This window comes from Carlito syrichta, unplaced genomic scaffold (genome assembly GCF_000164805.1).
Source record: "Carlito syrichta isolate Samal-C Ts95f unplaced genomic scaffold, Tarsius_syrichta-2.0.1 Scaffold308659, whole genome shotgun sequence".
NCBI classification, from domain to species: domain Eukaryota; kingdom Metazoa; phylum Chordata; class Mammalia; order Primates; family Tarsiidae; genus Carlito; species Carlito syrichta.
Genome location: NW_007252755.1, coordinates 80,051 through 100,901, shown reverse-complemented (window position 1 = coordinate 100,901; position 20,851 = coordinate 80,051). Strand labels below are relative to the sequence as shown.

The window sequence follows — 20,851 nt, the reverse complement described above, 5'->3', positions numbered from 1 at the left end:
CTCGGGGGCTCAACCTGTAATCCCGTGCCATTCGGAGGCTGAGGTGAGTGGATTGCCTGAGCCCGCGGGTTCGAGACCCACCTGGGCAACTTGGCGAGACCTCATCTCTACAATAAATCAAAAAAAATTAGCCGGGCATGGTAGCATGCGCCTGTAGTTCCAGCTACTTGGAAGGCTGAGGTGGAAGGATCGCTGGAGCCCAGCAGGTCGAGGCTGTGGTGGCCGGGAGCAGCCACTGCACTCCAGTCTGGGCGACAGAGTGAGACTCCAACTCAAAAAAAAAAAAAAAAAAAAGAAACTCAGGTGTATTTAGATCAACAATTCCTACTCCTTCCCAAAGTGTTGGAATTACAAAAAAAAGAAAAAGAAAAAAAAATTCCTACTCTTGACTCTACCACGATCTCTTGGTAAGAAGTCACATCAGTATTTAAATTAGAACATTTGACTATCAGCACCAGTATTACATTTCTTGTGGGCACTAACTCCCATACTGTAAGAGTGTTCTGTGCACATGGCTAGTTATTAAATGGAGTTGGAAGACTGGTTTTAAAATTACCACCTACAGCAAACTTTTTATGATTTAGAAAATTTTCATCAAGACGCATCTGCATAACTTTGGTTGAAGACCTTGATTCAAGTGAAAACACCTTGAAATCAAAGACACTTGGAAAACCAGAAACAAGGAGAGAGCACTGGCCTGGAACAGGTAGGTTGAGGGAACGAATTGTCAATTGAGCGAAACCTCAATTACAGAGTAATCTAATGTATACCCAGGTACATTATCACAACTCAATAAACAGCTCTTCAGAATTAAGTAATTCCAATTTGCTTTCATTTCGGTCTGCGTGTCACCCTGAGAATTTGATATTACCTACACTTAAATTAGGCGGCATCTTCTGAAGCAGTGATCTTTACCATCTCAGAATCACACATGAACTGCAAACTAGCCAGCCATGAATATTCCTGTTTGGAGAGACAGAGACCCAGTCTGGGCCTTGACTGCTCCGCTCAGTGTGAGCACCTGCCCTGAAATCCAGCACAGGGGCCTCTAGCTCCTGACACCCTTGGTTGCTGAGAAGCCCTGTGACCTCCGAAACACAGGGTGGTCAGAGTTTTGAATGAACAGTGTCAAGAGGGAGTGGGCCCATGTGGCCAGATGACTGAGGACCAGCAGAACTAGCTACGTTTCCTTTGCCCCCAGATTCCTGAATGAGATTTCTGGATTCATCGGCAGTAGACACACAAGGGAACCCAGAGAATTCTGACCTGCTTGGACCCCATGACCCAAATGTAGCCAAGCCCACACTTTCATATTCCTCCCTCCCTTTTCTTATGCTCAGCAATCACTGTATGGAGAGAGAGCTCAGGACCCCACTTTGCAGAGGCCTTCAATGATTTCTCCATAACCACAGAGACACGCATCAAATCAGCATCAGGGCCAGTGGTCCTGCCCCCACCCACAGAGTCCTTCATCTTCTTCCTTCCTTGCCTGAGAAATTCTGTCCCCACAGGCAATTTGCTTATTTTGTTTAACACTTTAGAGCATGTATATCAGGCACGGTTCTAAGAATTCCTACATTCATTATCCCATGTAATCCTCACAACATCCTCTGAGGGAAGTAATCCAATATTCCCGCTCCCAAGTGAGCCAGCTGAGGCCCCAAGAGGTTTACTCATATTCAAGGTCAGAATTGGGAAAAGATAAGGCTGGAATTCAAACCCAGACATCCTGGCTCCAGAGTTCTCTCATGCCTCTGAATTTAGACCAAATGGAGGAAACCTGTGGGGAGGAACACTGCGCAGGACTGGTTTTCTTTCTGGGAAGTCCCTGGGTTGGTGGTGACTCCTTGCCCCTCAAACTTCCCTGTCCCTTAGCCCTTGCCATCTGTGTGTTGCCTAAATCAATCAGAACCCAGAAAAAGGGATCAGGCCCATCACAGAGGGCAGCACTTGGCCCTTAAGAATTCTTTTTTTGTCTTTGTTTTTCACATGTTCTCCCTTCTCTGAAAGGATGGTTAATATTTTTTCCTTTTTTTTTTTTAACAAGTACAAATACTTCAGTATTAAAGTACTTAAGCATTCCAGCTCAGCAAAGGAAAAGGGCTCTTAAGAGGTAAGTGAGTCATTCTTCATTAGACAGTTTCCCCTCAATGCTCTGCTTGCTGTCTTCAAATGTTCAAATGGGTCCCTGGGCACACACTTCAGGGTGACTGGTTGCTTCTGGTTGCCTGTGCTTCTGGGTGTCCCTGCATTCTATTTTCTTGTTTTGCTTGGATACCACTAGGTTTTTGGGAGTGTGTGTGTGTGTGTGTGTGTGTGTGTGTGTGTGTGTGTGTAAAGAAAGGTTAAATATATTTCTTCGGGGACCTGGAAGTTCATGAGACTCAGGGAAGAGACATGCATGAGTCCCAGTTACCTAGACAGCCCCAGGAACTCCTGCTTGCCTGCTATTGGGCCCCTCTAGCACTGTTCATGATGCCTGGCGATACCAGGTTCCAACAAGGCCACAACCTGTGGGTCTTCTAGGTGTGGCTGAAATGGCATGAGCCAGACCCAGGTTGGCTTTCAGCTCCACTCCTTAGGACTACCCTCTATTTCTTAACCTGACTATGTTGGTTCTACCAATGGTGAAATCAGTTAAAATAAAACCAATGTACTGAGCTGCAATTAGGATAAAATGAGATGACATATGTAAAGGGACCTCTTTACATTCAAGGGACTAAGCTCCTAACTTACTACCAACTGATATTAAAACAAGGGGAAAATGGGCACAAAAAAAGTGATAACCCACACCAAAATTATGAATTTCACCAAGGTGTAATAAAACAGGACCATATTACAGGGAGTGCCAACCCACTACTGCCCACTGTGAAAGAGACCTGGAGCCATGGCATCCCCAAGCTGTAGTGACAAGAGCTGCAGGAGGGTCTTCAGGACAGAAGTGGCTATGGGGCCATATTGCAAGGTCCAGCTAGTGCACCCGGGGCCTGAGGCAGCACTGCTTCCTCGCACTTAACTCAGGCTCAGGAGAACAAATCAGTGTCCTAGAAACCCATGTCCACTCTCCAAATAAAAACAAGGATGCTTCGCCACATTCTCCATCCCAGTTGCCTCTGGATTTGGCTTCCTGAAGCTCCCCCATCCTGCAACTGGATAGGAGGCATGAGGAAAGAGTAAATCAAGTGTTTTTTGTTCCATTTATCTGTGCATGGAAAGTTCAAAGTGCTACACTAACTCCCACAGTCATGCACCTATTCTCTTGTTGCCAACTTTACCCCAGTACGTGCAAGGCACTGGCAGGACCATGGAGGGCAGGAGAGAACATGGCACACTCTCTCGTGAGGCTCCCACTCAAGTGTGGGAGGCCAGTCATAAAAGAAGTATAAGGAATGTTCCAGGAATATAGCTCAGGAAATTGCACATTCACTGAGTACCAGAAAGGCCACTGCCCCACAAACCAATCTAAGGGCACCAAAATGGCAAAGATATGAGCGATCAGAATGATGGCTTCTCTACTATATGAATGGAGTTCATTGTAATCAAATGTAAACAATTTTTTAAATTCATTGTTTTATTAGTGACTGCTTAGTTTGTTGATCTTTGGCTTAAGTGTTCATGGCATCACGGTGATGAAATAAACTCCTGCTGAGTCTAATAGTTCATTCACTCATCCATCATGCCACAACTTTTTAAAGTTGAGCCTTATGAAATGACTGATTGTGTAGGTCAAAATGGTCAAACACTGGCAATTTCATATGGTTTGGCATCTCAACACCTGGGCCAGGTATGACACTAAGTACAGGGACTTGGAATCCACAGGCAATGCCCCTCCTCTCACAGAGCTTATATCCTGAAAGGAGAGTGAAATATCAAAGAAATATATAAAGGAAAATTATCATTGTGAAGTGTGACAAGAACCACCATAGACAAGGAGAACAGGTGATGTGACAGAATGTGACCACCAGGAAGCGAGGTGGGGGAGGAGTCAGAGAAGTTCTCTGGGAGAAGATGACATGCTGACATTTAAACTGAGACATGAATGATGACACATCATCAGCCATGTGACTATCCACATAGAGTCAAGACAGCGGGGATAGGGAGTTCCTGACTGAACCTCCAGTCTGGTCAAGTTGGGCTCCTAGTCACATGGGGCCAGCAAAGAGGTCAAGGTTTTCACACCCACCCATAGTTTGACCAAGAAAAAACCAACTCAGGAGCCCTGCAGGGCTCGGTCAATGTCTTCTCCCTCTAAACACATCAGGTGTCATCCTACAGCTAGCATACCATGAACAGTGTCATTATTTCATTCACTGAATTATGCTATATTAAAATTTTAACTGGTGAACATAACATCAGTAAAACAAATACACTGCTGTTGCCAGTATAACCTGTCAAACAATTTTTTGCAAAAGCAACATTGCAACACAAAGAAAAATCCATACAGATGCCCACATTCTTGGGCCTACCAACTCTACCTCCAAGGAATTTATCGTAAGGAAATAATCTGGTTCGGTAGAATAAAATTGTTCTCTCCAGAAGAACTCCTTAGAGGTGCTAATTGTTACATACACAAAGGAAAAAAAAACCACCTGGAATTACCTAAATGACAGCAAATAGGGGGGTTTTTAAAATTGGATGATTAACTTTATGAAAGAGTATACGACCATTCAGTGCAGTGAAAAAGATTACACAGAGTTTCGAAAGTAACTTGAGAGAAGCAGAAAAAAAAAGTGTGTATTTTAACGGGAAGCATATACACAATATCTCAAGGTGAATGAGAGCAAGAAAATTGAAAAGAATTGAATCAAGACCATTGGGGTGAAAAATTATTTATTTTAAAAGTCCTTCCAAAATATTGTCATTGTATCAAGATTTCAATTTAAAAATCCCTCAGAAACAATAGCACGTAAACCCTGCAACAGCGTGCCACCAAAATACAAGGACATTTGTTCATTCTAACTTTGAATACAAAATCAAGCCAAATTTGGGGATGCCTTCTGTATTACATATCCTACAGTCTTTCACGTATGCCTCCTGTATGTGAGACTCAACTCTGAATAGTAATGCAATGTTGCATAATTTTATAACAGTTTCCCCTCTTTTAAGGGGTTCATGTTAGGAGAGGAAGGGCAGGGTGATTGGAAGTTCTTGGATCACTCTTTTTTTTTTAACTATTTGCATAAATGTAAGGGGTATAAGTACAGTTTTCTTACCTGGATATACCGCATAGTGGTGAGTCTGGGTTTTCGGTGTAGCCATCACCCATTAAGTAATGTCTCGGCCTTCACGCATGCCCCCCACCCTCTTCCCCTTCAAGGTCTCCAATGTCTAGTATTCCACTCTCTCTATGTCCGTGTGGACCCATTATTCTTATAAGTAAGAACACGTGGTATTTGATGTTCTGATTCTGAGTTGTTTCAGTAACACCTCATTCTACTGGATGCTGGGAGGAGCAGCAGATGAGAAAAAGGTGCTTTAACTCCTTCAGCAGCACCAGGCTGCCTGGGAAGAGAACAGCAGAGACCTAGTAACCCTAGCCAGCAGGGTAGAGGCAAGGGCTGGGGACACTCACCTTTCACGATCAGCTCCGCATAATTAGACACACCAGATCCACCGTCGGAGCGGATCACACAGCGGTACTTGCTGACGCTGCGCTGGGCAGTGTCTGCCACACTGACCGTGGCTGAGAAGCGTCTGTGGTTGACCACACGGGTGACCATGAGAGCAGTATCCCTGCCATTCCATTGCTGCAGAACAGAGGAAGAGAGGCAGAGGAGGAATCATAGCACCATAAGCTCCCAGGTGACCCCCAGCATGGATGTCCACCCAACCTTACCACCCTTTGGGCCCAGGACTTTCCGGGGGTTTCCATGGCTGCCTTGTACTGATGATCTGATTTAAGAATAAACTTGGTGGCCAGATTTCCGGGAAGATGGCTTAGCCAGTTGGACTGTACTAGTCCCTGGGTATGAGAGTGATTGTATGGACAATTCTGCATGATTCTCTCTGTGAAGTGGGAGTGTGAGAGGCTGACTGAGTGGGGACTCGAGAGCCAGTAGCCAGGGCCTTCCAGGCGAAGTGGCTAGTGCCACAGCACCTCTGCTTGGACCCTAGGGCTTCCTGGAACACAAAAGCTGAGCATCATTTTCTAAAATCAGTGGAACTTTTTCCAGGAAGAAATGTTGGAGTGATTGCTAACCCCAACACCACAGCACTGGGCTGAATGCTAGCAGTGAAGGCTGCAGACAGCCTGAGGCAGAGTCCCGAGAAAACAGTGTGGAGAAGCCACCCTGAGCCTAGACTGGGCTCCAGAGCCTTACTACAGGGTCCTGAAATCTGGAGACTATGGTAACTGCTGGAGAGGGAGCTATCGACCCCACTACTGACAAGAGCAGCAGCTGGCAGAGAAACTGAGCAGACTATCTAAAGCCTGGGCAGAGAAGTGATCCAGGGTGGCCTCTGTGGAACAACAGAACTACATGTTGAGATCAGGTACTATCTCTGTGTTGCACTGGGGCTGCTTTTTGTAACCTCAGAGAACATTGCTCCTAGTGCTCAAGCCCTAGTGGGTAATAGCAGATGCAAAAACCCAGATGATCCACCCTGAGCCAGCTGCTGGGTGATAGATGCAGACAGCAGAAGTGCCCAAAAAGGAGGCTGGTGAGTGCCTAACTGATTCTCTCCCTCCTCTAGCAACAAGTGAAAGAGATCAGGAGGGCAGCGCAGAGACAGGAGGCCCCATTCCCCTGCACTGGACTGGATACCTGGGAGCTGTGACAAAGCTGGGAGAAGAACGATGGGGGTGAGATCCCTAGAGATGCTGTGTCAAGTTATTTCAGTCCCCTTCCTTCACATGGGCATATGACGGTTACCAATTACAGGCAACAGGGGATGAAGATTCTTCTATTTTTTTTTTTTTTAGAAGAAAAGTGACTTTATTGTTCCAAAAGCCAGAAGATGGGAGATGGCCAGGCTCATGTCTCAGCGAAACCATTTTAGATTTTTAGGCTGAGTGCAAGGGTTTAAATTTAGAAATTTGGCACACAGGCATGGCAAAGGATGTTTTTATGGCTAATATTAGGTAGTGATCCTCCCAAAGGTTGGTGTTAACTCAGCCACAGTCAGATTTTGAATCAACCAACTGGTGGTCACCATCCCCCCCCCCCAACTCCCAGGCAGGAGGGTCCCACAAGCTGCTTTAAGATTAGCCTCTGGGGCCAGGGTTGGTGGCTCATTCTGTAATCCCAGCACTTTGGGAGGCTGAGGTGAGTGAATTGCCTGAGCCTGTGGATTCAAGACCAACCCGGGCAACTTGGTGAGACCTCATCTCTACAGCAACAAATAAATAAATTAGCCAGGCATGGTAGCATGCACCTGTAGTTCTGGCTACTTGGAAGGCTGAGGTGGAAGGATCGGTGGTGCCCAGAAGGTTGACGCTGGGGTGGCCGTAACACTGCACTCTAGCCTGGGCGACAAAGTGAAACTCCAACTCAAAAAAAAAAAAAAAATTAAGCCGGGCTCAGTGGCTTAGCCTGTAATCCCGCGTTTTGGGAGGCCGAGGTGAGTGAACTGCCTGAGCCTGCGGGTTCAAGACCCTCCTGGGCAACTTGGCGAGACTTCATCTCTACAATAAATCAAAAATTAGCCGGGCGTGGTAGCACATGCCTGTAGTACCAGCTACTTGGAAGGCTGAGACGGAAAGATCGCTAGAGCCCAGCAGGTCAAGGCCGCGGTAGCCGGAGCAGCCACTGCACTCTGGTCTGGGCGACAGAGTGAGACTCCAACTCAAAAAATAAAAAAAATTAGCCTCTGGGAATTTTTTTTCCTTTTAAAGATGTGGGGTACAATTCAGGGTTATGTATATACAAATGTTCATTATGCAGGTATCCTTGTTGATGAGGTGTGCCCACCCCCCTTCCCCAGACAGAGTCCCACTACTGCCAATCCTGATACCCCCAACCCACCTCCCGCAGTTTCCCGCTACTGCCAATCCTTTTCTTACAGTATTGCAATAATTCTAACATCTTAAGTTCCAAAGGTGCTTAGGGAACCTCCAGTAACAGCCCTGCAATCACAGAACCTGTCACAAGAGGGAGCACACCCTCTCTCAAAGAGAAAAACTAAAGCTGAGAACTCTTTATCAACGTTTTTTTTGTTTTGTTTTGTTTTGTTTTGTGAGTATGATATTGGTTTGCCTGATTGATTATATTGTTTGGTTGTTTTGTTTGTTGATCGTTTTTCTCTTTACTTTTCTTCTATTTTTCTTTGTTCTTTCTCTTTTTTATGTTTTCCTTCTTTTTCTATTTTTTTTCTTCTTTTCTGTCTTTCTCCTCCTTTCTCTTTTTTATCTCTTTTCCCTCTTATACCCTGTCTTGGACTCAGGAGCAATGTAAGCATACCCACTGTAAGGTCATATTGTGCAGAAATGAAGAATGAGTCCCAACTTCAAGGACTCAGAATCCTTGCAGCCCCCACCACTCCCTAGTAAGTGCTCAAAATTGTAAAGAGACAGTACAATGCCCACCTCCAACCCTACTCCAAAATTGAACAGACACAGACTCCCAACTCAAGGAAGGACAAAAGGTAGAGCAAACATCAGAAGTGACTACTTCTCCATTTTCCACTGAGCAATGGAATTAAAGAGAAAGAAAAAAGAACTTCTACAAATGAAGAAAAACCAACAAAAAACTGCCAGTAACCATCAGAGTCCCAGCAAAGAGTCAGTGCTAGAAAGAACAGCTACTGAGACACAAACAATGGCTATCACCCAGAACAACACTACCCAGAAGGCACTTACAGAGATCAGAGAATCATTGGATAGAATGAATAAAAATCAAGAAATGCAAGGGCTAAAACTAAATGCAACTGCAACAGAGGTACACAGATTCAAGAAAGTGTACTTAGAAGTAACAGAAATAAAGAAGTCCATACAAGAAATAAGTAACAAACTGATCAGCATGGGAAGCAGAATTGACCAAGCAGAAGAAAGAATCTCATAGCTGGAGGACCAAAACATGGAATTAACACAATCTATTAAAAATATAGGAAAAGAACTTAAGAAGAAAGAGGAAACTCTCCAAGAAATATGCAATTTTTTTTTTTTGAGTTGGAGTCTCACTCTGTCACCCAGACTAGAGTGCAGTGGCCGCTCCCGGCCACCGCAGCCTTGACCTGCCAGGCTCTGGCGATCCTTCCACCTCAGCCTTCCAAGTAGCCAGAACTACAGGTGTGCACTACCACACCCGGCTAATTTTTTGATTTATTGTAGAGATAAGGTCTCGCCAAGTTGTCCAGGCGGGTCACAAAGAGATATGCAATTTTATAAAGAAACCAAACCTACATCTTATTGGAATACCTGAAATAGAAAGAGAAATGGAAAGCACCTTAGAACAAACATTCCATAAGGTCATTGAAGAAAACTTCCCTCATTTGGCCAGAGTTGACTATACCAGCACAAGAGATCCAGAGAACCCCGCAAGACTTCTTATGAGAAGACCAACCCCTAGACACATAATAGTTCTCCTACACAAAGTAGGTATAAAAGAAAAAAATACTGAAGGTCAGAACACCTAGCAGGGGAGACCAATCAGAATTGCTGCAGTCTTATCTACAGTAACACTACAGACTACAGCCAGAAGGAATGGGACCACAATCTTTAATGTTCTCAGAGATAAAAAATTTCAACCAGGAATTTCCTACCCAGCCCAGCTAGGCTTCATCAGTGATGGAGAATTAAAATCCTTCCCAGACATACAGTCCCTAAAAGAATACGCTGCTTCGAGACCAGCTCTACAGAAGACTGTGGCACCTTAAAAAGGTGCTGTGCACAGAAGAAAAAAAAGAAGCAAAAGAAAGACCATATACTTCACAAGATTACAGACACAGAAGCAGCAGAATACCCTCAAAAATGAAAATACACATATATATGAACACAAAAGGTAAGTGAAAGCAAAATAGCCTTATAGAAGCATTATGACAGAGACAACTCTCACATTTGAATAATCAGCCTGAATGTGAATGGACTAAATGCACCACTAAAAAGACATAGAATGGAAAACTGGATAAAAATACATGACCCAGTAATTTGCTGCCTCCAGGAAACTCATCTCACCACAAAGAATGCCCACAGACTCAAAATCAGAGGATGAAAAACAAATTTTCAGGCAAACAGATCACAAAAGAAGGCAGGAGTCATGGTCTTAATATCAGACAAAAAACAAAACAAAACCTTTAAGTATCCAAAATTTCAAAAGATACAAAAGGACACTACATAATGATAAAAGGTTTGATCCATCAACAAGAAATATTAATCTTATACATTTATGTACCCAACACAGGAGTACCAGCTTTTATAAAGCAGCTACTAAGTAAACTAAAAAAAAGATATTGACTCTAACACTATCATAGCTGGGAACTTAAATACCCCACTAACAATCCTAGATAGATCATCAAGGTAAAAAGTCAAAGCGTTCCGGCGCCTCAACTTGACACTTGACCAAATGAACTTAGTAGATACACACAGAACACTCCACCCAACAAACACAGAATATACATTTTACTCATCACCATATGGAACATACTCCAAGATCAATCACATCCTCAATGATAGATCAAGCATAAATACATTTCACAAGATTGAAATATTGCCATGTACCTTCTTAGACAACAGTGGAATAAAAATAAATATCTGGGGAGACACCTCTTATCAACAAGTGTGACTGAACGAAGCATATTTGTATACCTAACCCTTAACTGTACCCCACAATATCATAATAAAAAATATTGATTAAAAAATCAATAAATAAATATCAACACCAACAAAATTCCCCCAAAGTCCACAAAGACATGGACACTAAACAGCATGATGCTGAACAACTCCTGAGTCAAAACAGAAATTAAGATTCCTGGGAACAAATGCAAACAAAGAAACATCTTACCAAAACCTTTAGGATGCCATGAAAACAGTACTGACAGGGGAATTTATTTCTATGAACACACATCAAGATAATAGAAAGAGAACAAGTTGACAGCCTAACAAGTCACCTTAGGGAGCTGGAAAGGCAAGACTACCAAGACCCTAACTTAAGCAGAAGACTCTGGATCACCAAAGTAAAAGCTTAAATATGAGACATAGAAGACAAAAATACCACAGGAAAAAAAAATCAACAAAACAAAAAGCTGATTCTTTGAAAGGATAAACAAGATGGATGAACTCCTAGTCAGACTGACCAAGAAAAAGAAAGAAAGCCCAAATAAACACAATCAGAAATGCAAAAGATCAAGTCACAACTGACTCCGAAAAAATACAAAAAGTTATCAGAAATTACGATGCACACCTGTATGGAAACAAACTCGATAACCTAAATGAAATGGAGGACTTTCTAATGTCACATAGCCTCCCAAGGTTGAAACAAGAAGAAATTGAGATCTTAAATAGACCAATAACAACCCAGGAAATTAACTCTGTCATAAGAAAACTACCTACAAAAAAGTCCTGGACCAGAGAGATTTCCAGCATAATTTTACAAAACATGCAAGGAGGAGCTGATACCAATTCTATTAAAGTATTCCAGGCAATCAAAAAAGATGGAAATCTCCCCAAATCATATTATGAAGCCTACATCACACTGTAAAGATCCAAAAAAGAAAGAGAACTATAGGCCAATATCCCTAATGAGCTTATATGCAAAAATTCTCAACAAGATTCTAGCAAATTGGATCCAATGACACATCACAAAAATCATCCACCATGACCAAGTAGGTTTCATCCACGGGATGCATGACTGGTTCAACATCCACAAAACCATAAATGTAATTAAATACATCAATAGATGTAAAAACAAGAACCTCATCATTATATCATTAGATGCAGAGTAAGCTTTCAAAAAAATCCAGCATCTTTTCTTGATAAAAACCCTCAAACACCTAGGCATAGAGGGAACATACCTCAAAATAGTAAGAAACATCTATGATAAATTCACAACCAACATATTGCTAAATGGACAGAAATTGGAAGCATTTCCCCAGAAAACCAGAACAAGACAAGGCTGTCCACTCTCATTCCTCCTATTTAACATAGTGTTGGATGTCCTAGCTAAAGCAATCAGACAAGAGAAGGAAATCAGGGGTATCCAAATAAGAAAAGAAGAAATCAAGTTATCCCTCTTTGCTGATGATATGATCCTATACCTGAAAAATCCAAGAGACTGTCAAAAACCTCCCTGTACTGATAAAGGACTTCGGCTAAGTCTCAGTATACAAAATAAATGTGCAAATGACAGTCACATTCTTATATACCAACAACAAACAGGCAGAGAACCAAATAAAAAACACAATCCCATTCACAATAGCCACACACAAAAATGAAGTACCTCAGCAACTGCCTAACCAGAGAAGTGAAAGATCTTACCACGAAAACTACAAAATACTACTCAAAGAAGTCAAAGATGACACAAATAGAATGGAAAACTATTCTATGCTCATGGACTGGAAGAATCAACATTGTTAAGATGTCTATTCTACCAAAGGCAATCTACAGATTCAGTGCTATTCCCATTATATTACCAACATCATTCTTCTCAGACTTGGAAACAATACAGAAATTCATACAGAAACATAAACGACCACAAATAGCCAAAACAATCCTTAGCAAAAGAAACAAAGTGGGAGGTTTCATACTTCCAGATTTTAAACTTTATAAGGCTATAATAATCAAAACAACACAGTACTGGTACAAAAACAGGCATATAGAACAATGGAACAGAATACAGATTCTGGAAGCAAACCCTCAATTTCTCAGCTGACTCATCTTCAACAAAGTCTCCAACAACAACCACTGGGGAGAGGAGAACCTATTCAGTAAATGGTGCTGGGAAAACTGGCTGACCACATGCAGAAGAATGAAACAGGACCTCTGCCTGTCACCATTCACAAAAATCAATTCCAAATAGATCAAAGACCTAAATGTAATACCTCATCAACAAGGGTACCTGCATAATCAATGTTTGTATACCTAACCCTGAATTGTACCCCACATCTTTATAATAAAAAAAAGAAAAAGAAAAAAATATATTAAAAAATTACTAACATTAAACCATAAAAAAAAAAGAAGCAACAATCTTGCAGCAAAAGGACTGAAAGGCTGAGCAGCTTCTCCACAGAGAGATTCAGCTATGAGGCAGAAACTGAGAATCACAAACAAAGCAGAAACACATCCTGTTTTAGAGAAAAATCAAGGTCTACAGAGATAGCTGCACCGAGTTTCATCTGTATGTTTGTTTTTATTGTAGTGGAATACATGTAACACAGAACTTATCATCTTAACCAATTTAAAGTGTACAGTGCAGTAGCATTGAGTCCACTCACAATGCTGTGCAGCCATCAGCATGATCTAGGTCCAGAACATTTTCATCACCCCAAATGGAAACTCCATGTCCATTGAGCAGTCACCCCCAGTTCTACCTCCACTCCAGTCCCTGGTAACCACTCATCTGCTCACTGTTTCTATGGATTTGCCTACTCTGGATATTTCATATAAATACAATCATACAATTGTGGGGGGGAAACACTTAAATGTAAAACCCCCAAATTTAAGAACATTAGAAAATGCAAGAGACACCATTATGGAAACTGGAATAGGCAACCAACTCCTGATCAAAACTCCAAAAGCCCATGCCATAAGAGATAAGATAGGCAAGTGGGACCTCATCAAACTGACAAGTTTCTGCAAAGCAAAAAAAAAAAAACCATCAAGAGAGCAGGGAGACAGCCCACAGAATGGGAAAAAAATATTTGCCAACTGCATATCTAATATCCAGCATCTACAAGGAACTCAAATGTGCCAAAATGGGGGGAAAAAACAGCCCCATGAAAAAGTGGGCAAAAGACATGAATAGACACTTCTCTAAAGAAGACACACAAGCAGCCAACAGACACATGAAAAAATGCTTGGGCTCACTAATCAACACAGAAATGCAGATCAAAACCATATTGAGATACCACCTAACTCTAGTAAGAATGAACATCATTAATAAAACAAAAAACAGCAGATGCTGGTGAGGATGCAGAGAAAAGAGAATGCTTCTACACTGTTGGTGGGAATGCAAACTAGTTAAACCTCTATGGAAAACAGTGTGGCAATTCCTAAAATAATTAGAAATTGACCTTCCATACAACCCAGCAATCTTCTTTCTGGGAATATACCCAGAAGAACTTAAATCACTCTACAAAAAAGATACCTGAACATGCATGTTTATTGCAGCACTATTCACAAATAGCAAAAACACGGAACCAACCATGCTGCTCGTCAAAATAGGACTGGATTTTTTAAATGTAGAACATATATATGATGGAATATTACACAACCATAACGAAGAACAAAATAATGGACTTCGCAGCAACTTGGATGGATTTGGAGTCTGTAATACTCAGTGATCAATCATAGAAACAAAGAACTGATTGCCACATGTTCTCACTCATAAGTACCTCTGAACATTTACCAATAATAAATAAGAAAGGAATTGGCAGTAGCTGGAAACTGCCAGGGGAGGTGGGGGACATAACATTAATAAGGGTACCTGATCTCAAGCCAGGCCAAGTGGGGACCAAAGGGAGGCCCAAATTTTACCTGTATGATGAACACTTTTATACCTAATCCTGAATTATACTCCATATCTTTAAAATAAATAGTTAAAATGGTAAAGTACATTTTACCACAATTTAAAATTATAGAAAACAATAAAATACTTGGAAATAAATTTAATCAAGGAGGTACACAACTTGTATACTAAAAATTACAAAACAATGCTGAATGAAATAAAATAAAACCTAAACAAATAGAAAGACAACCATGTTCATAGATTGGAAAACTTAGTACTGTTACAATGGTAATATTCTAAATTCATCTATAGGTTCAATGCAATTCCTATCAAAATTCCAACTTCCTTATGTGCAGAAATGTGTAAGATGATCCTAAAGTGTGTATTAAAATGCAAGGAACCCCAGATAGCCTAAATAATATCTATAAAAAGAAGAAAAAAGTAGAAGGATTCACATTTCCTTATTTCAAAACTTACCACAAGCCACAATAATCAAAATACTGTGGTAATGGCATAAGGATAGATATATAAATCAGTTGAACAAAACTGAGAATAAGCCTGGGCAACATAGTAAGACCCCATCTCTATTTTTTAAAAAATACAAAAATTAGCACAGGCCGTGCCTATAGTCCCAGCTATTCAAGAGGCTGAGATGGAAAGAGTGCTTGAGCGCAGGCAACAGTGTACTATGATTGCGCCACTACATTCCAGGCTGGTAACAGAGCAAGTTTCTGTCTCAAAAAAAAAACAAAAACAAAGCAAAACCTGAGGGCACAGTAATAAACCCGTGTATCTATTATTCAATGAGGAAAAAGTAATCTTTTCAACAGTTGGCACTGGGACTACTGGATATCCACATTTAAAAGAATATATTTGAGCTGGGCATGGTGGCTCATACCTGTAATCCTAGAACTTTGGGCAACAGAGGCAAGAAGATTGCCTGAGCCCAGGGGTTCAAAACTAGTCTGGGCAACTTGGTGAGACCTCATCTCTACAATAAATCAAAAAAAATTAGCTGGGCATGGTGGCGCACACCTGTGATTCCAGCTACTTGGAAGACTGAAGCAGAAGGTTCACCTGAGCCAAGCAGGTCGAGGCTGCTGTGGCCATGAGCATGTCACTGCACTCCAGCCTAGGCGACTGAGTGAGACTCAGACTAAAAAAAAAAAAAAAATTGAATTCATACCTAACACAATATATAAAATAAACCAAACTTGATCAAATACCTAAATGTAAGAACTAAAACTAAAAAACTCTTAAAAGGAAGCAGGTGCAACTCTTCATAGTCTTGAATTAGCCAAGGGTTTGTTAAATATGACATCAAAAGCACAAGCAACAACAAAACAAAATTGGACTGTATCAAAATCTAAAACTTTTTGCATCAAAGGACACTATTAAGAAACTGAAAATTTAACAACACACAGAAGGAAAAACAAAATTTGCAAATCACATATCTGATAAGAGTCTAGTATCAGAAATCTATTTAAAATTCCTATAACTCAACAATAAAAAGATAAATAAATCAATTTTAAAATGGGCAAAAAACTTGCATAGATATCTCCTAGGAAGGCCGAATGTGGTGACTCACACCTGTGATGCCATCACTTTGGAAGGTCAAGGTAGAAGGATTGCTTGAGTTTAGGAGTTGGAGTCCAGCATTGGCATATACTAAAAATGATTGAATTATACACTATAAATGAGTGAGTTGTATATGTAATTTATTGAGTTATCACTTTATTAACTTGTATCTCAATAAAGCTGTAAAAAAAGAGTAGGATTTACATCAATAAATCAACAGAATACTCAATAACATCCTTAATGTTCAGAGCACAGGGTCAGGCACCAGAGATTCTGTGTTTGATAATAATGAATATTTTTGAGTGTCTGTCTTTCTCCAGGAATATTCACACTTGTGAGCTGGGAGCCCGGCATATAGTAATATATATATATAAGAGGTGCCAAAAATTGCATATACATTTTAAGTATGATGTTCACTCAAAAGATGGCATTAATAAAATGAATGCCAGCATCACCATGCGACAGACAGGACAGTCAAAGAAAATGGCAGAAACATGGTTAAGCAAATGTTAAACTACACATTGCTACTGTAATTTAATTCAACTTCTAAAAGATAACATCTCTTAAAATTGTATACATCTTTTTGGAACCCCTGCATATATTTACTGAAAAAATATATGTATACTAGCAGCAATCCTCTAAGCCAGGGTGTCTAACCTTTTGGCTTTTCTGGGTCACATCAAGTAAAGAGGAACTGTCTTGGGCTGCACATAAATTATATAATATAGTTAGTGTATATACATAATAAGACTTCTTTCATTTTTATATTTTATTATAAAATTTAGAAAAATGAGAACAATATAAAACTAGTGGAAAATTTCACCTTGTTTCTATAACACAAATGTATCAATGTCTGGTTCAATGGAAGTGGTCACAATTCTCAAGAGTTCTCAAGGTGCTTGCCAGAAATATGTGTTCAAGTTTTGCTCGTCATGTGTTTCATAATTGAAAACAGCTGCTCACAAATGTATGTGCTGCCAAAAAGAGATGTCATGAATAAGGCATAATTTTGAACTTCAAAAATGGAACTACGCAGGGGGTCACAAAGAAAATAAACACTCTTATGGCATGGGCACTTAGGATTTTGGCCAGGAATTGGATGTCAGTTCCAGTTTCCGTAAGGATGTCGCCTGCGTTTTCGAAGGTTCCTATAGTTTGAGGCTTTACGTTTAGGTCTTTGATCCACTTAGACTTGATTTTTGTGTAAGATGATAGGTAGGGGTCTTGTTTTAATCTTCAGCTTGTGGTTAGCCAGTTTTCCCAGCACCATTTACTGAATAGGTTTTCCTTTCCCCAGTGATTGGTGGTGGAGGCTTTGTTGAACATGAGTTGGTTGAGAAATTGAGGTTTGGCTTCTGGAATCCCTATCCTGTTCCATTGCTCTATATGCCTGTTCATGTACCAATACCAGGCTGTTCTGATTATTGTATAATAAAGTTTAGAGTCTGGGAGTGTGTTACCTCCCTTTTTTTTCCCTGAGGATTGTTTTGGTGATTTATGGTCATTTATGTTTCCATATGAATTCCTGTATTGTTGTTTCCAGGTCTGAGAAGAATGCTGCTGGTAATTTAATGGATATTGAGCTAAATCTGTAGATTGCCTTGGGTAGGATGAGATAGTCAAGTGGGACCTCATCAAACCGACAATCTTCTGCAAAGCCAAAGAAACCATCACAAGAGTGGGGAGACAGCCCACGGACTGGAAAAAAAAAATTGCCAACTGTATAGGTGACAAAGGCCTAACATCTAGGATATACTAGAAACCCAAACATGCTAGGAGAAACAAACAAACAAACAAAAGAACAGCCCCATTACAAAGTGGGCAAAAGATATGAATAAACATTTCTTAAAAGAAGACACACAAGCAGCCAACAGATACATGAAAAAATGCTCAGCCTCACTAGTCATCAAATAAATGCAAATTAAAACCACACTGAGTTACCACCTAACTCCAGTCAGGATGGTCATCATCAATAACTCAAAAAACAAGAGATGCTGGAGAGGATGCGGCCAAAGGGGAAAACTTCTACACTGTTAGTGGAAGTGTAAACTAGTACAAACTCTGTGGAAAACAGTTTTGCAATTCCTAAAAGATCTAAAAATTGGTCTCCCATTTGACCCCATAATTCCCCTACTGGGAATATACCCAGAGGAACTCAAATCACTTTATGAAAAAGATACCTGCACATGCATATTTATTGCAGCATTATTTGCAATAGCAAAAGCATAGCACCAACTGTGCTGCCCATCGAAAGAGGACTGGATTAAAAAAATATGGTACATATACAAGATGGAATATTACACAGCCCTAAAGAAGAAGAAAATAATGAACTTCACAGAATTTGGATGGACTTAGAGTCTATAGTGCTGAGTGATCTATCACAGAAACAAAGATCAAGCATCACATGATCTCACTCATAAGCAGACCCTGAACAGCTATCATTAATACTATAAGAAAGGGGTTGATGGTAGTGGGAAACTGCCAGAGGATGGGGGTGCACACCTCATCAACAAGGGCACCTGCATAATGAACATTTATATACCTAACCCTGAATTGTACCCCACATATTTAAAATAAAAAAGAACAAAAACAACAAAAAAGAATAAACTTTGCTAGTGAGCTAATTCAAGAGGGCAGATGCCAGCTGGTGAGAAGAGAGAAAATAGGCCCCTTCTAAACACCTTGGCTCAGCCTGCATTTGGGGTTGGCACATAGGTTCTTAACCTTCTTCCCTATTCTCCTTTATCTCTTAACAGAACTCACAGCATTCTCCCAAAGACATACTGGGTATCTGTGAAAACCCAGGCCTCAGGGAGTGATGATAAACAGCCTGGTTCCCAACTCCATGCTGGTGCCCTGCTACCCCACCCACAGGCTCAGAGCCCTACTTGCACCAAGCTGTCACCACAGGTAGGGAATGGATGGGAGCTTTTCAACACCTCTCTTCCCTGGCATGTGCTCTTCCTCTGCCAGGAATACCCTGTCTCCCCAAGGACAACCCTTCTATCTTAAAAACCCGTATTTAGCTAATCATCATCTCCAGCAAGTTCCCATGACTGGCACACCACCTTGCAGAAATTTATCATGCCTTTACATATAGAGCAAACTTCCCACAAACCTTTGTCTATAAGTGTTTCCCACTTGAGACTGTGGGCTCCTGAAGGCAGGACTTTTTCCTGTTCATCATTACAACCTTGCCCGGAAGCCTCCCAACTTGGTAGACATTTCTAGAATCAAGGTGAATGCACATGAGTTTTGTCTTCAGTGTCCTGAGTTTTAGGAGAGACTGAATAAGCCTCTTTCACAGTCACAGGTTCTGATAACTGGTAAGGCACATGCAAGTGGATCCTGCTTGAGAGTATATTTCACAAGTAACTTGTATGTTCCAAACCCTGTGCTGAGTACCTTTGTAGAAATGTCCCTTGCAATCGTCACAGCCTTGTTTGGTCTGTGTGTGATCACTGCTCTTCTCAGAAGAAGAATCCAAACGTCAGAGAGGTTAAATAAATATGAATAGCAAATGAGTTCCTTATCCAGGTTTTCCAACTTCAGGTCAAGAGCTCTTTTTTTTACTAAGACTTTATCCTCAGTTCCTGCCTTAATTGAAGCATTTTTTTTCCCAGAGTGAAATTAAGTGTTTTAATGGTCTGGTCAGATTTAGGGGTGCAAGTGCAGATTGGGTCTAGGTACAGGTGAAGTTTGGGCCTCCCACTGGCCCTCATCCCACCTGCATTAGAATCAGGCACCCCTATTGAGTGTGATTTATGATTTCTACTCCCCGAGTCTCCCGAGATGCGATCTCCATTGTTTCCTACTTCAAGTAAACAGTTTCCCCATGTGCACAATTGACTTTCATCCAAGTCATCTTCCCTCACTCCCCACCCCCCAGTGACACTTCAGAATGCGGACACGGGAGGCAGTAAGAGCCACTGTGCTCAGCTGTGTGGCAGCAAATGAGGAAGGGTGCACAACACCAGGGAGGGGTGTATGCATGAAGGCAAGAAATGGAGTGACCCAGACCCTGTAAGAGGGAGTCTAACAGACACTTGCTCCAGACTAGACAGGGAGATCCTAGGCAATGATTTTATTCTTCCTTTTATTTTTTGGCATTCTCTACTCTTTCTGCCTTAAACATGTATTGCCTTTATTCTTGAAAATAATAAAAATAATGGGCATTTTTTTAAAAGCCATGGCAATATGAGAGGCAGCTGTAACCTCCTCCTATGCCAAAAACTAACCAACATGACCAAACAAAACCAATACAAAGAAATGGAATGGGAGAGCAGTTATTAGGGCTGAAACCACCAACCATATGCCTCTTTGCAAGAGATGGGACAACTTGGACCCACTGTGAGAACCTACCAAACACTACCTGCAATTCCCCTTTTCAAACTGGTACAATGAGGAGGCAGAGGAAATTCTGGCAAACACACCAGGAATGTGTCCTGATTTGAAAAAGTGCCTCTGACAAGACGGGGACACCAAAAGCCCATTTTTTCTGTTGTGGAGCAAGGGACATCAGGGCCTGCAGTGGGAATGGACAAGTGAGTGGTGAGGCTTTGGATGGATATTTTCTGACCCAAGTTATTTATAACATTACAAACACTATTTTCTTTCTTTCTCTCTCTCTCTCTCTCTCTCTCTCTCTCTCTCTCTCTCTCTCTCCCTCCCTCCGA

General features: G+C 41.2%; 1 protein-coding gene across 1 annotated transcript in view; it reads right to left on the bottom strand.

Moving 5' to 3' along the window:
• LOC103267996 (receptor-type tyrosine-protein phosphatase T-like) overlaps nt 1-20,851 on the bottom strand; it is a gene marked incomplete at its 3' end in the record, with an annotated part of 139,461 nt that overhangs the window by 78,284 nt on the left and 40,326 nt on the right. Inside the window, exon 6 of the mRNA XM_021716278.1 lies at nt 5,573-5,747. Within this exon, the coding sequence (XP_021571953.1) occupies nt 5,573-5,747 (175 nt within the window). The remainder of the gene's footprint in view (nt 1-5,572; nt 5,748-20,851) is intronic.